This window comes from Vespula pensylvanica, chromosome 1 (assembly GCF_014466175.1).
Source record: "Vespula pensylvanica isolate Volc-1 chromosome 1, ASM1446617v1, whole genome shotgun sequence".
Lineage (NCBI taxonomy): Eukaryota > Metazoa > Arthropoda > Insecta > Hymenoptera > Vespidae > Vespula > Vespula pensylvanica.
The window spans coordinates 13,750,724-13,763,690 of record NC_057685.1 but is presented as its reverse complement, the minus strand read 5'-3'; the positions used below and the strand labels follow the sequence as shown (position 1 = coordinate 13,763,690).

Here is a 12,967-nt window from a genome sequence, read left to right as displayed (position 1 = left end):
TTAACGGTATATCTTCTAATAAAAACAAGATCTACTTTGAGAAAATACGATAAGAAATTATATTACGAAATTTAGTAAAAAATTTCCATTTAAAGCGATACTACATTAAACGTCGATACGTTAAAGTCCCGCAAGTGCATGCTTGATCGATGCATGATTTCTTTAAAAAAGTTTCGATAACTATTAAGACGGAAAAATAGCATTATGAAATTTACTAAAACATTTTTATTTAAAACAATACTACACTAAACATTAATACGTCCTCAAGTATATGCAGTGTTGATTCTTTTCATACGTAATTGTTTACGAAAATATTTATTATAAATTAAAGAGAAATGACGAGATTTACTGCAAAATTTAAACTTTACAATAAACAATATTAATATTGTATAATAAATATGAAAATATTAGAATTGTGCAAGCAGATGCATTTAAATCACGATTCAAAATAAATATTCACTTTTATATACATACATACATACATACATACATATATATATATATATATATATATATATATATATATATATGTCTGATCCTGTATCCTATACTTACCAATAGAATATTTTCTTGAGCGCACATCTTGGCGGACGAATGCAAGATCGAATATAAACGTAGCTTCGGTAGGCCAACGTTTGGCATCGCACATAGCGATGGCGATTTAGAAGCCTTGGATTATGCCATAGGCCTCAAGGGTGGACATGATGAGGTAGAAGAGCCATAGGGAAAAGAGAAAGGCGGACGTTAAGAGTTTCGGTACAAAAGGCCCACCGAGCTCGCCGCCGATGCTCTTCGTCCGTCTTAACAGCAACACCAGGATCACCAAGCAGGCTTCCGTACAGAACAACGTTACGGAGAAGGCCAAGCTAACGCCAAGAAAAAAATTTTTCCACATTTTTTTTCTTTCGCTCCTTCTCTACTTTCTTTATCGTTTTATTTTCCCTCTTTATTTATTTATTTATTTATTTGTTCGTTTGTTCGTTCGTTCGTTCGTTCGTTCGTTTCTTTGTTTGTGGGTTTATGTTACGGTTTTTAAAAAGAAATTTGACTACAATTGATCAAATCGGTAATTACGTTTTATATGTAATCCATTTAAATGGACGACGCGACGAAAAAAGATATTTGTCCGATATTAGATCATTAAGATAAACGAATGGTTTTTATTGAACGTCATCTTTTAAGATATCCAAATTTAATATCATCGATAATAGGATTGAGTAATGTTGATTCATCGTTTTTTTAGATGCGATTTTAAAGATAACACAGTGTATCTATTAAATCGCTTATTTTCTCGCATGCGTTCGTATATTACTGATAATTAATCAAAATAAATTCGTCGTTGTTATCTGTTTTCGTATTAGCTTCCATTTACTTCACTGCAAACTACCGTCGATATACACTCGCGAAAATGATTTCAGTCATTACGGTGCCATCTGTGCTTACATCCTAGCATAGCACCATCAGTATGCTTTGCTTCGATGCAGCTTCTATGAGCACAATTCAAATTATGTATAATGTATATAGGATAGGCTAATAACCATAAACATATCCTTCTGACGTGAACCTCTTTGTCACGAGATTTGCATAAATATGTATGTGCAGTATGCGATATATGCATTTTCCCTCGTAATCCATAAGATCTTTTATATATCAATGAAAATTGTTAAACTAATCAAAAAGTATTTATCGACACGACGTTGTATAATTAGAAAATAATTTTCATTTTCACGAGATCAAATGTTTCTCATCGTATCGCGTGATAAGATAAGATGTAAAAAAAAAAAAAAAAAAAGAAAAAAGAAAATGTTTAAGTTTGATATCAAAGGGTACGATCTTTCATTTAAAAGAGGAAATATCGTTGGATCTCGATCTTCGTTTATTACCATCTTCCATGATACGTCTCTATCTTATTTTCGCGTATCCTGAAATTTCATCCCGTCGATGGAAGGAAGAGGATGTTTGCTGTGAGAAACGAGGGAGTCGCGTTTATAGGTCGAATGGAATGGTGTAATCGAGGGATGGAGAAGATATTTGACTTTCGATTATCGCAACTTAAAGATTCGTTTCTAACTGTTGTTTTCTTTCTCTTATTCGAACAATATCTGTTGCGATCGAGAAAATGTTTTTCTTTTTTCTTTTCATATATATACATATATATATATATATATATATTTTTTTTTCTCCCTCACTTTCTTGTTTTTTTTTTTCTTCTTTTTTTAGGACAGACGCGTATCGTCGATAGGTATCGTCGAAGTTAAACTTTTCGAGAGTTAAAAAGGTCAGATAGAAAAGTCTTTAAGATGGATGTTTTCTTTTTGGTTCTTCGGCGTATATTGGCGCGCGAAACGTCGATACGATTTTCGATCTAAAATTTCATTTAACACATGTATCCAGGTAAAAAGAAAAGAAAAGATAACAAATAGAAAATGATATAGAAGATAATCATCGAGGCCATAGTCGATACTATTTAAGCTCGTTTCACGTCGTACTTTTTTGTTTAATTCTTTTACTCCTTATCCGATTTTCTTATTACGACTCACGCTCGATTACTGGATGCATGCAGTCACGCACGCAGTCACGCACGACAGGAGGGAGGGGAAGGGTATTAGAACTTAGATACGTTCGAAGACTTGGTTAAAGTAATAGATAACGAAATTAGCTCCCTTATCGAAAATAATAAATTGCCAACTATTATTTTAGGATCAGAGACGTGCGAAGTTTACGTTCAAAGAGAAATAATTTTGTCACTTGTCCAAATTCGATTTGTCTAAATTTGACTCGATTATACAGATAACGTAACAAACACTTAACAAATTGTACATTTGTATAGATAAAAAAGTAACGTTATGGCGCGACGATATAATCGATTGAAAAAGAATTCAAAGAAAGAGAAAAAAAAGAAGGATACGAATTAATTGACTATATGGGACAAAATTTGCACGTCTCTGTTGAGATTTTTTCTATTTCTTTTTTCTTTTTTTTTTTTTTTTCCTTTTTTCTTTTAAGGGTTGATATGAACCTTCGAAAGATCGAACGTTAATCGTACACTGAATATTAGTAAAATACATTTTCGATACTGACTTGCCGGGCTCCACAACGAATTGGTCACCGTGGCAGGCATGGTAAATGGCTGCGATGCTCCACGCAATACCGATTCCCAGGAAGACATTTACCGCGTTACTTCCGGTCACGTTTCCTACGCTCGCATCGGCGTACTTGTCCTGGCAGGCAGCCACCTTGCTCGCGAACGTGTCTGAAATAAATTCATCAGAATCTCAGTATCCCTTGTTTGCCTCCGTACGATCGAAAAGTCATGTATCTTCGTTGTTCCATTTCGAAAGAATCGAACGTAAAACTAACCACAAGAGAAATCTATGTTTGCAAGAGTCGAGCTCGTGTTCAGTGCTCGTTAAATCATTTTTTTTATTTTAAGCTTTAATCATTTCAAAGTAGTTTCGTGTCGTTTATCGAAATATCCAATCGTAATGCCAGTGTTAAGCTAAGTATTAAAGATAAGTCGGTGTTGCGCTTGAATATAGGCAACGATCTATACAAACCATCGTTACTGTATATAGGTTTGCATACTGCTAGGCTACGATTTGTATCGATAGATCGTTCGTTACTGTACGTAAAATTGCATACTGGTAGGTACGATCGTTATGTACGTATGGTTACATACAGACAGGGGTTTCGGTGTTACAAATATCAAGAGGAGTGTTACGAAAGAAATCGATAAAATAATTTTCATTTTAATCTTGTTCTCCTATTCGAATCTATTGTCATATATTTTTTGTTGACTTTGTTCCGATATCTCAACAATCCAGTCTAACCTAGGAATTTATCGCACCTTTGAAAGTGAAATTTTACGGATGTATGTTTTGTTACGGTCGAATCGGTTAGCGCGATAACGTAAACATTGAAGGAAGGTATGCAGAGGGCAAATGTTTGTCAAATGTTTAGCGGCTAGTAGGATTAGTGAGACGACAGTTTCGTACCATAGATGAGAGTCAACGTGTGCAAACAATGTACATTTGATCTTACGATCGTGAACATTTGTTGATAGTACAACGAGATACATACATTAATGATGTTTCGTAGATTTTCCAGTTTATTGGGCTATCCTATTCATATATCTTCTATCGTATAAAGAGAACTGTTATTATATATGCACCATATTCACACATTTGTTGAAAATAATAATATTATTATTATAAATAAACGATAAATTGATTAACGATAATGTCGTTCGACGACATCGTCAAAATCGTATGAAAGATCGTGAATATATTTTTAGAATCTCCCTTCTAATCAACGTTTTATATTTCTTACGATTAATATACTTTTTTCTTAACATACAAATATACTACTATATCAGAGTTAGTATATTTTTATTTTATTTATCAATAGTTCGTCTTACTAATAATTTTTATTTCATTCACTAGTAATTTATTTATATTATATTTATTATTAGAATATTTTTCATTGATATACGAAAATATATTATCGATATCAATATATTTGTATTTTTTATTTACCATTTACTTTGTTTTACTTCACCAGTTCGTTTAATATTAATATATTAGAGTGAGAATATATTAATTGTAATTTTAAAATACATTATTCATGTCAGTCGATTCAATATATCACTATTTCATTATGGTAGCTGTAATTCGCAAAAAGTACCAAAGCACGTTTCAAAAGTTAAAGAAAAAAAAAAAAAAAAAAAGAAAAAGAGAAAGAAAAAGGGAAAGAAAGAGAAAGAGAAAGAGAAAAGGGGAGGGAGATGGAAAGAGAATCTTGATAACGTTCAAACACGTATTTCCTAGTTTTCTTCAGAGTTTATTATAATGAAAGAAGGAGTGCTGTGACCGATAACGCTCGACTTCCTATCGTTTCTTCTTCTTCTTCTTTTGGTTCTTCTTTTTGGTCGGTACTGAGGAGTTAACGTTACTGAATTAACGAGCTTGCGATCGACGTGCATGGAATCGAAAAAGAACTTAATTTTATTCTCTTTTATACGTGTTTTTCTTTTTCATTATCAGAAAAACTCAATTCTCCTTTAATTTATAACTTTTATATCAAATGTCCCATTTAAAGTCGAAGATTTCAATATTTATCATTTTTCTTTAACGATTAAACTATATATCTATATAATATATATTTATGTTATCATAATGTCTTAGCTTACGACAAAAAATAAATTAATTATTATGAAATAATAAGAGGATTATTTTTAATATTAATTAATTTCTTCTTCTTCTTCTTTTTCTTCTTATTGTTATTATAATTATCATGATACGTACTATTCTACGTCATCCTCCATTTTCAACTACTATCACCATTATCATTATCGTTATCATTATTATTATTATCATTATCATTATTATTAGTGTAAGATTGTTAAACCTAGATATCTCTACTACACCATAAAACCCCTTCATTCCTATCTACGCTTTCTCAAGTCCTACAGGCTTTTCCCTCTCCCCTTTTCTTCTACGGATTATAGATATCTTCCAAAAACCGACAGAGACACATTTCGACTTCCTACACTCGACTTAACTACACGACAAATTTTACTCTTGACTCCTGAAAATCTTCTCTTCAACGACTACCTACAGACATACAATAAACTACACATTTCTCAACGTACATATATATATATGTACATACAATCTCTGAGTCCTGGTTATTACTGAACTCATCACGTAACAATTATTATTATTATTACTATTATTTCTTTTCTTATTATTAATTAATAATAAAAGAAAAAAAATTAATAATCTGTACGGATCCTGAGATAATCCGTGATACAACGAAGAAAGTCATCATTTTGAGTAGATACTTTGTTCCATAACATTAGTTCATTTAAACTCGATCGGAAAAGAAAATATTTAAATGTTCGGATTTAAATGGGACATCCTATATACACATATATATATATATATATATATATATATATATATATATACCTTAGCTCCTTAATTCAATCGCAAGGATTCACTTATATCGAAAGGGCTAGGAGTTCGTTGCCGTTATCGAAGAAATTTCCATAATTCACGACTCGAGGATTACTTGCCGGTTAGAAGCAGTTCCATGCACGAAGATGCAAGTTTTCAGTTGCAAGCTTTCCGGAACTTATTTTCTTCCTTCCTTCCTTCCTTCCTTCCTTACATAATGTTTCATTCATATTTATATCAACGAACGTAGGCTTTTGTAAGAGATAGATACAGAAAAAAAAGAGAGATAGACCGATAAATGACAACTTTTTTATTCGTCTCGATACCATCAATCAAAGATATTGTTATGTTCCGAGAAAAAAAGTTTAAAAGTAGTCAAATCTTTGCTCCGTCCTTCGTAAGACCGGGGTTAACTTCTACTATTGTGAATGAAGTCGACAGTCACGACCTGAAATTATCAAAGTTTCGAAAGCGTCCTCCGTAAATATTCATTACTTTCTTCTTGCTCATCCACTGAATACAGTTCTCGGTTTACCACTGAATTAGAACTTACAAATCTTAAGTATGTCAATGTTATCTTTTTTAGTCGAGGCGAAGATTTGACGTCAGTAATATATGATTCATGAAGGAGAATAGTCTAATATGTGGTCGGACACAATTTTAATCTATTTCAATAACTAGCTTAATTTTTCTTACTATGTTGCATTGATTTGTAAATAATTGTAAATAATAAAATATATATGTATATATATATATATATATATTTATAACATATATTTTACAAGGACTCAAATGTATATTATACATATATTTGTAAATATAAAAAGGGATGAGATAATAAAAAGAGGGATGATACTTTAAGAGATTTTAGTATTTACCGAGAGAAGTAAGAAACGTTTGATGAACATAGATTTTAAAAGCAATGCTTTCTGTAGAATCAACTTTTATCATTTATTAGGTTTTAATATTATAAGTTTTTTCGTAACATATTGAAGAGAATATATATATATATATTTATATAAAATAGTATAATATATAAAATATATAAAAAAGAAATACAATATCTAAATAGTACGTAAATAATATTATATATATCATACTTATACACATACACTTCATTATACACCCTTCATAGACGTAAATGTAGTATAAATGTTCATATTTTTAGATTTTCGATACGTCTTTCTTCTATTTCGATATGAAGTACACATCTGCGTATTATAAATCGATAATACATTTTCAAATATTTCTTCGATGTCACGTATTAAACGACAGACATTTTCTATTCGTTGTCATAAGTCTGACACATTTTTTATTATTGGCGATAAGCAGGCCAAGATCTTTCAATGTTCTCATAAGAAAAGAATTTACAGGATTCAAGTCAATGTATTCCAAAAAGATTCACTTATGATATCAATGAATAATAAAAATTGATTTTAGATCGAAAGGATTGCTTTTACAATCTACGTTGATTAAACATTTTTTACTTCACTCGATAAGTACTGCATTAAAATAACATAAACTTAAACCTCTAAAGTTCGTTAAGCACAAACTTAGCCGATGGACTATGATTCCCTTAACGATGGATAATCGATGTTGGTAAACGTGCACATCGCGATAACGGACTCAGTTTCGTAAACAAAAGTTACTTTAACTTCATTTCATTCGTTACTTAACGATGGTTACACGCGGCTTCGCGTTCGAGTTAGAAACTTATCGTAGATACCGTTCGTTCGTGGAGACATTCTACTGAACCTTGATTGAAAATCAAATTGCATTTAATTGACCTCGTCTCTCATTCCTTTTTTCTCTTTTTCACTTTCTCTCTCTCTCTCTCTCTCTCTCTCTCTCTCTCTCTCTCTCTCTCTCTTTTACACATTTTAATCTATAACATCTCTTTCAATCTTCCTCTCAATTTAATTTATTCTACTCGACAGAATCGTTATTCTTTGTATCTTTGAACATTGAAAAGCAACGATCGATATCGTTATCGATTCGTTTGTAAAATAATTGAACATAAGAAATCTCCGCGGGACAATAGAATAAATCGACACTTTGTATCTTTAATAAGAATCATTTATAGAGATTCTTAAACATATAGATGAATTCAATGGTTATCGATAGAAAATTGATTAGACTCTATTAAAAATTCTATGATATAAATTGAAGTACGTAACTACCTTATCATTATTCGACGGATCGTTATGGATTGCGACATTTGCGACGATTTTGATCTCTCTTGATGTTTAATTTTGAAAATGTAAAAAAAGCTGGAGTTTATAAATGATCTATCCGTTAAATATACATCATTTATTCTCTGAAATTTCAACGACTATATATATGTATATATATAGGTACCTATATAGATATATATATATAGGTACATATATGACAGATACAGGACGGGTTAAAAGCTCTTTTAAAAGGGCCAAAAGTTCTTAGACGAGTTTAAAAAGTCAATTACTCTTTTTCTATGCCAATTTTTTTTCTTCTTTTATTATAACAAAAATACAAGTTTATAAACTTTCGTATAGTCTCAGAAAAAAAAGAAAAAAAAAAAAAAAGAAATAAATAAATAAAAAAGAATTTGTCCAAGAATTTATCTTGTAAAAGAATAATCGATTTTTAAAATCGTCTAGCTTATTTTTGACCGAACCTGTACGATGTAACCACCATAGATACATGTATAGATATACGTATATACTATACGTTGTGATTTATTATGTACTCACCAGGAATGCTTGTACCAAGAGCAACGAAGACGACCGCGGTGACGGAATCCTTGATACCGAGAGTACATCCGAAGTAGGATGCGATATCACCGATTACTGCCGTCACCACCCCGATTCCAAATATGCTGACAGCGAAGCACAGATAACCGCCAGCGATATCTAAAAGCCATTAAGCCGAGTGCCTACTTTAGTCGATGGTGGCATTAGATTCTTAAGTAACTTTTTCTTTTTTTTTTTTTCTTCTCTTTTTTCTTTTATATATATATATATATATATATATATATATATATATATATATAATAGGGGTGGATCGAAGCTTTTTAGAAAAAGAAAAAGAAAAAGAAAATGAAGAGAAACGATAGATCTCTTTTTCTTTCTTTTTTTTTTTTTATTTATAGTAAAAGACACGTAAACGACAATAAAAGACACAAATATATATATATATATATATATATATATATATATATTTCTTTAGGTAACAGTAGATACTTAAATATACAAGTGTATTTAGTAGAAACGTCTCTAACGAAGGATTATAACGTGTACACGTACAGAATTATATGTTTGAAGTACATATTTGAAGTTTCGTGCGCAATTATTTCTCAAACTATAGTTCGTTTTACAAAATGTTTCCAATAAAACTTACCCTGCTTCAGAGAGGTTGTAGTAGACATTTTATGGTGGTCACAAATCTTTTCTAAGTTGACGTACTTTAGAGATTTCAAGGTGATCGTGTCTCTTTATACGGAACTTAAACTACTTTGATAGACCAAAGTAGTGTTATGGTCAATGAATTCGTCCTAGAATGGACCAAACATCTATCTAAATGTCTACCTAAATAAGAACATGTGCTTCCGTGTGAAAAAACAAACGTAACTTTGAAATATTCGAAGCAAGACCATCTAAAAAAGATTTATAACCATCATAAGATGTCTCTAGATCCCGAAAGAAAATAAATTTTATTTGAAATATTTTTCGAAAGGAGTTATAACTTGGGAAATAATTATTTGCAACACTTCAAATGTGAGATCCTCTGTGTATATATGTGCGTGTGTGTATAGATGTCATATATATTATCATGCTTCAACGCGAACTGTCAGATGTCTTCATCTTTTGATTAGCTTATTCTGAGCTTAACTGTATTTACTAATCTAAACGAACTTATCTTGAATACGTTGAAATTAGATGCGTCTATACGGAGATAGATGGATATAGTTGAAATATAGATTATATACGTTGACGTGTATACATCGAGAATGGATTGACGGATATCCGTTGTTTCAATGAGATTTCCAAATGACGAGATACATTCGATTATTCTAACCTTCGGGACTTGCTTCCTAGTTTCGACATTTATATGTCTATATATGTATATATATATATACACACGAGATGTATTTACGTATATATACATATATACACATATATAGAATATATATGTATATATATATATATATGTATATGTTTATGTCAATGATAACTAGAGAAAGGGTGTCAATACGTTTGTCAACGATAGATAAACTATAAGGAACTTTTGTTTTCAGTTATATCCAAGATAATAGAGAATCGTCGTTTATCTCGTTTGGTTATCCCATTCATCTGAGTTCAGGAATACGAAACACGGACGGTTAACCATAGAATAATCGCGATGAAGCGTAGGAAATCCTACTCGAAGAGCGTCTCCTTCATTTCATTTTAATGGTCTGCCATTTACATTCTAGCCCAAGTAATACCGTTTCTCTTCTCCCTTTGAATCCACTTAATACGATCACATTTTGGGCCGTTAATATCGTCCAAGATATATATATTTTCACAAGAAATTTCATTATTTACACTTTGGCCATTAAGTTTTTTCTCTTTTTTCTTTCTCTCTCTTCCACATTAGTTTCTTGAAAATTTCGTTTAATTATTTCCAACATTTTCTCCGACGAGACTCGTTTCGTACGACTCGTAATCGTTACTAATTCACGAGGACGAAGTTTAAACGAACCACATCGAAGGAAGGTTTTAACGATGATCAGAAAATGTTGTTTATCGATAAATCCTAATTAGCGATATAATAGCGTTGACCTTTGCTTCATTTCGTGAATTTAATCTATTCAACCCATTTCCATGACCCCTGGACACAAATGTTTGATCTGAGTATACTGTTTGCTAAAGTATTCAAGGAGAGTTATAGATATAGAGTATATGTATGCGTGGCAGAGAGAAAGAGAAAGATAGATATAGAAACATAGAGAAGGAGAAATATTTCTCAGATTTAGAAGGGAATAAGTAATGATATTGCAACCTCATTAGCATCATCATCATCATCATCATATATATATATATATATATATATATATATATATATATATAACAAGAAGACGTTCTAGCAGATTGCTTCGTATAATCACTTTGATCTTAAGAGAAAAATATTTTTCTTTCCCTTGGATTTCGTGCTTGCTTGCTAGCCCCTAAGAAAATGATTATCCCTTTACCGAAGGTTACTAGGTTCGATAAATATAGAAGAGAGAAAGGCCTTAAGTGTTCCGACAACGCTATATTAGGAATCTCTCTCTCTCTCTCTCTCTCTCTCTCTCTCTCTCTCTCTCTCTCTCTCTCTTTCTTTCTTTACTCCCTGTCGAGAGAGCGTGACGTTTTTGTATACGCGCATCGTATAACGATCGCTTCGTTACGTGGCACGTTTTGCGCGAGGAGGTCTCATATTATGTAAAGGAAGATTAGGATTAAGGTTACACGCTCTACGAGCAGCCATGAGCGCGCGGGAAAGTAGAAAATTAAAAGTCAATCTCTCTCTTTTTCTCTTTTTTTCTCCAAACGAACTTACGTTGTCCATTTAAAAAGTTAAACGAAATCGTTTTACTTATCCAGGGATTTTCCTTCCTTAATTCTTTCAATCGTTAACGTTCGATTAATCGTTCTGAAAATGCAATGGGATCGTTCGATCCTTTGAAAACATTTTTTTTGTGTCTATCTCATTGGATCTGGTAAATTCTTTTTTTGTTTTCTTTCTTTCTCTTCTTCTTCATCCTCCTTTTTTTCTTCCGATGATATTTCGAAACATATTAGGTATAATCGTAAAACGAAAACTAACGATCGTTCGTTTAGCGATCCTACTAGGTGGAAAATTTTTCTTTATATGCTGAAATCGGCGTGACGTATCCCTCGTTAGCCTAACGTCGTTAAAGCGCATTTAAAGTTCGTGATATTTATAACTCCTTCACTCCACCCACCGTTCTGCTTCGATCGTAACGAAGGGCCGTATCGAAGTAAGCTGAATTTCTTTCCGATAACAAATCCCACGTATATCTTCTCATAAATGGCTTCTTCTTTTCTTTTATTTATTTTCAACAAGGCGGTCACACTTTGCAAAGGTTTACATGTTTTGTTTATTTATTTTATTATTTTTTGTATATCGTTTCGTCGCATCATCGAGTCATACGGAATAAGTAATCATTTTTATTTCGATTTTCCAAATATGGAAGAATCTTTCATTAGATTTATCCTAATTGTAAGTGATATTTTTCTTTTTCTTTCTTTTGATTTTTTAAATTTAAGTATATAAAGTTACTTTTCTTTTGTACGTATAATTATTATGAAAAATCATCGATTCACATTCGAGTAATGATCGTCTTTATTAAGAATAAAGTTTTAATCGTTTTCGAACGATCCATTTTTACGATATATTTTTTGACGATATATTATATTATTTTTTTGTCGAGACTATTACAGCGTTCAGTTTCGAAAGGTATTATTTGGAATGGGTTAAAAATTGTGTAAAGAAAATGTGTCCAGTTAGTATTGTCGATATATCTTATTTATCGTTCTTTCAAAAGTCTTTAATGGAAAAATTATACGTACGATAGAAAGGATGTGGGACGAATCGATGTCCGGTTATTCGATGTAAAGTTTCATTGATGGAAAGAGTACTCACGGGACGAACTCGTAACCGCGAGAATCGTGATCGGGGCTTGAAACGATTTTGCGAACGGAGGCTTGTCAATAAATCAAACGACCCCTGCTAGCCCTATCGAAGCCACCGATATTCAGAGAACCCTGAAATCGACCTAAATGAGCTCAACCTCTCCGAACGTGAAAGGTACTAATCAATGTATGTCTATATACTATATCATATATATATATATATATATATATATATATATATATATGATTATATGTATAGAAATGTATGTGCGTATATATATATATATATGTATGTATGTATATAGTAAATGTTATATACCTATATAGTTCAAATTTTCAATCAATCGCTAT

The 12,967-nt window shown here is 31.6% G+C and overlaps 1 protein-coding gene and 1 long non-coding RNA gene across 5 annotated transcripts in view; one reads left to right on the top strand and one right to left on the bottom strand.

Annotated features, from left to right (window-relative positions):
* LOC122631085 overlaps positions 1-12,967 on the top strand; it is a 91,580-nt gene that overhangs the window by 20,751 nt on the left and 57,862 nt on the right. The gene's annotated exons all lie outside the window — the stretch shown is intronic.
* The window catches only part of LOC122631009 (sodium/calcium exchanger 1), a 75,243-nt gene that overhangs the window by 8,503 nt on the left and 53,773 nt on the right, over positions 1-12,967 (bottom strand). For all 4 annotated transcript variants that reach the window (XM_043816192.1, XM_043816176.1, XM_043816184.1 and 1 more), the window contains 3 exons: positions 8,690-8,848; positions 3,082-3,253; positions 556-866 (listed from right to left, as the gene is read on the bottom strand). In XM_043816192.1, the coding sequence (XP_043672127.1) occupies positions 662-866; positions 3,082-3,253; positions 8,690-8,848 (536 nt within the window). In that variant the 3' untranslated portion in view covers positions 556-661. The remainder of the gene's footprint in view (positions 1-555; positions 867-3,081; positions 3,254-8,689; positions 8,849-12,967) is intronic.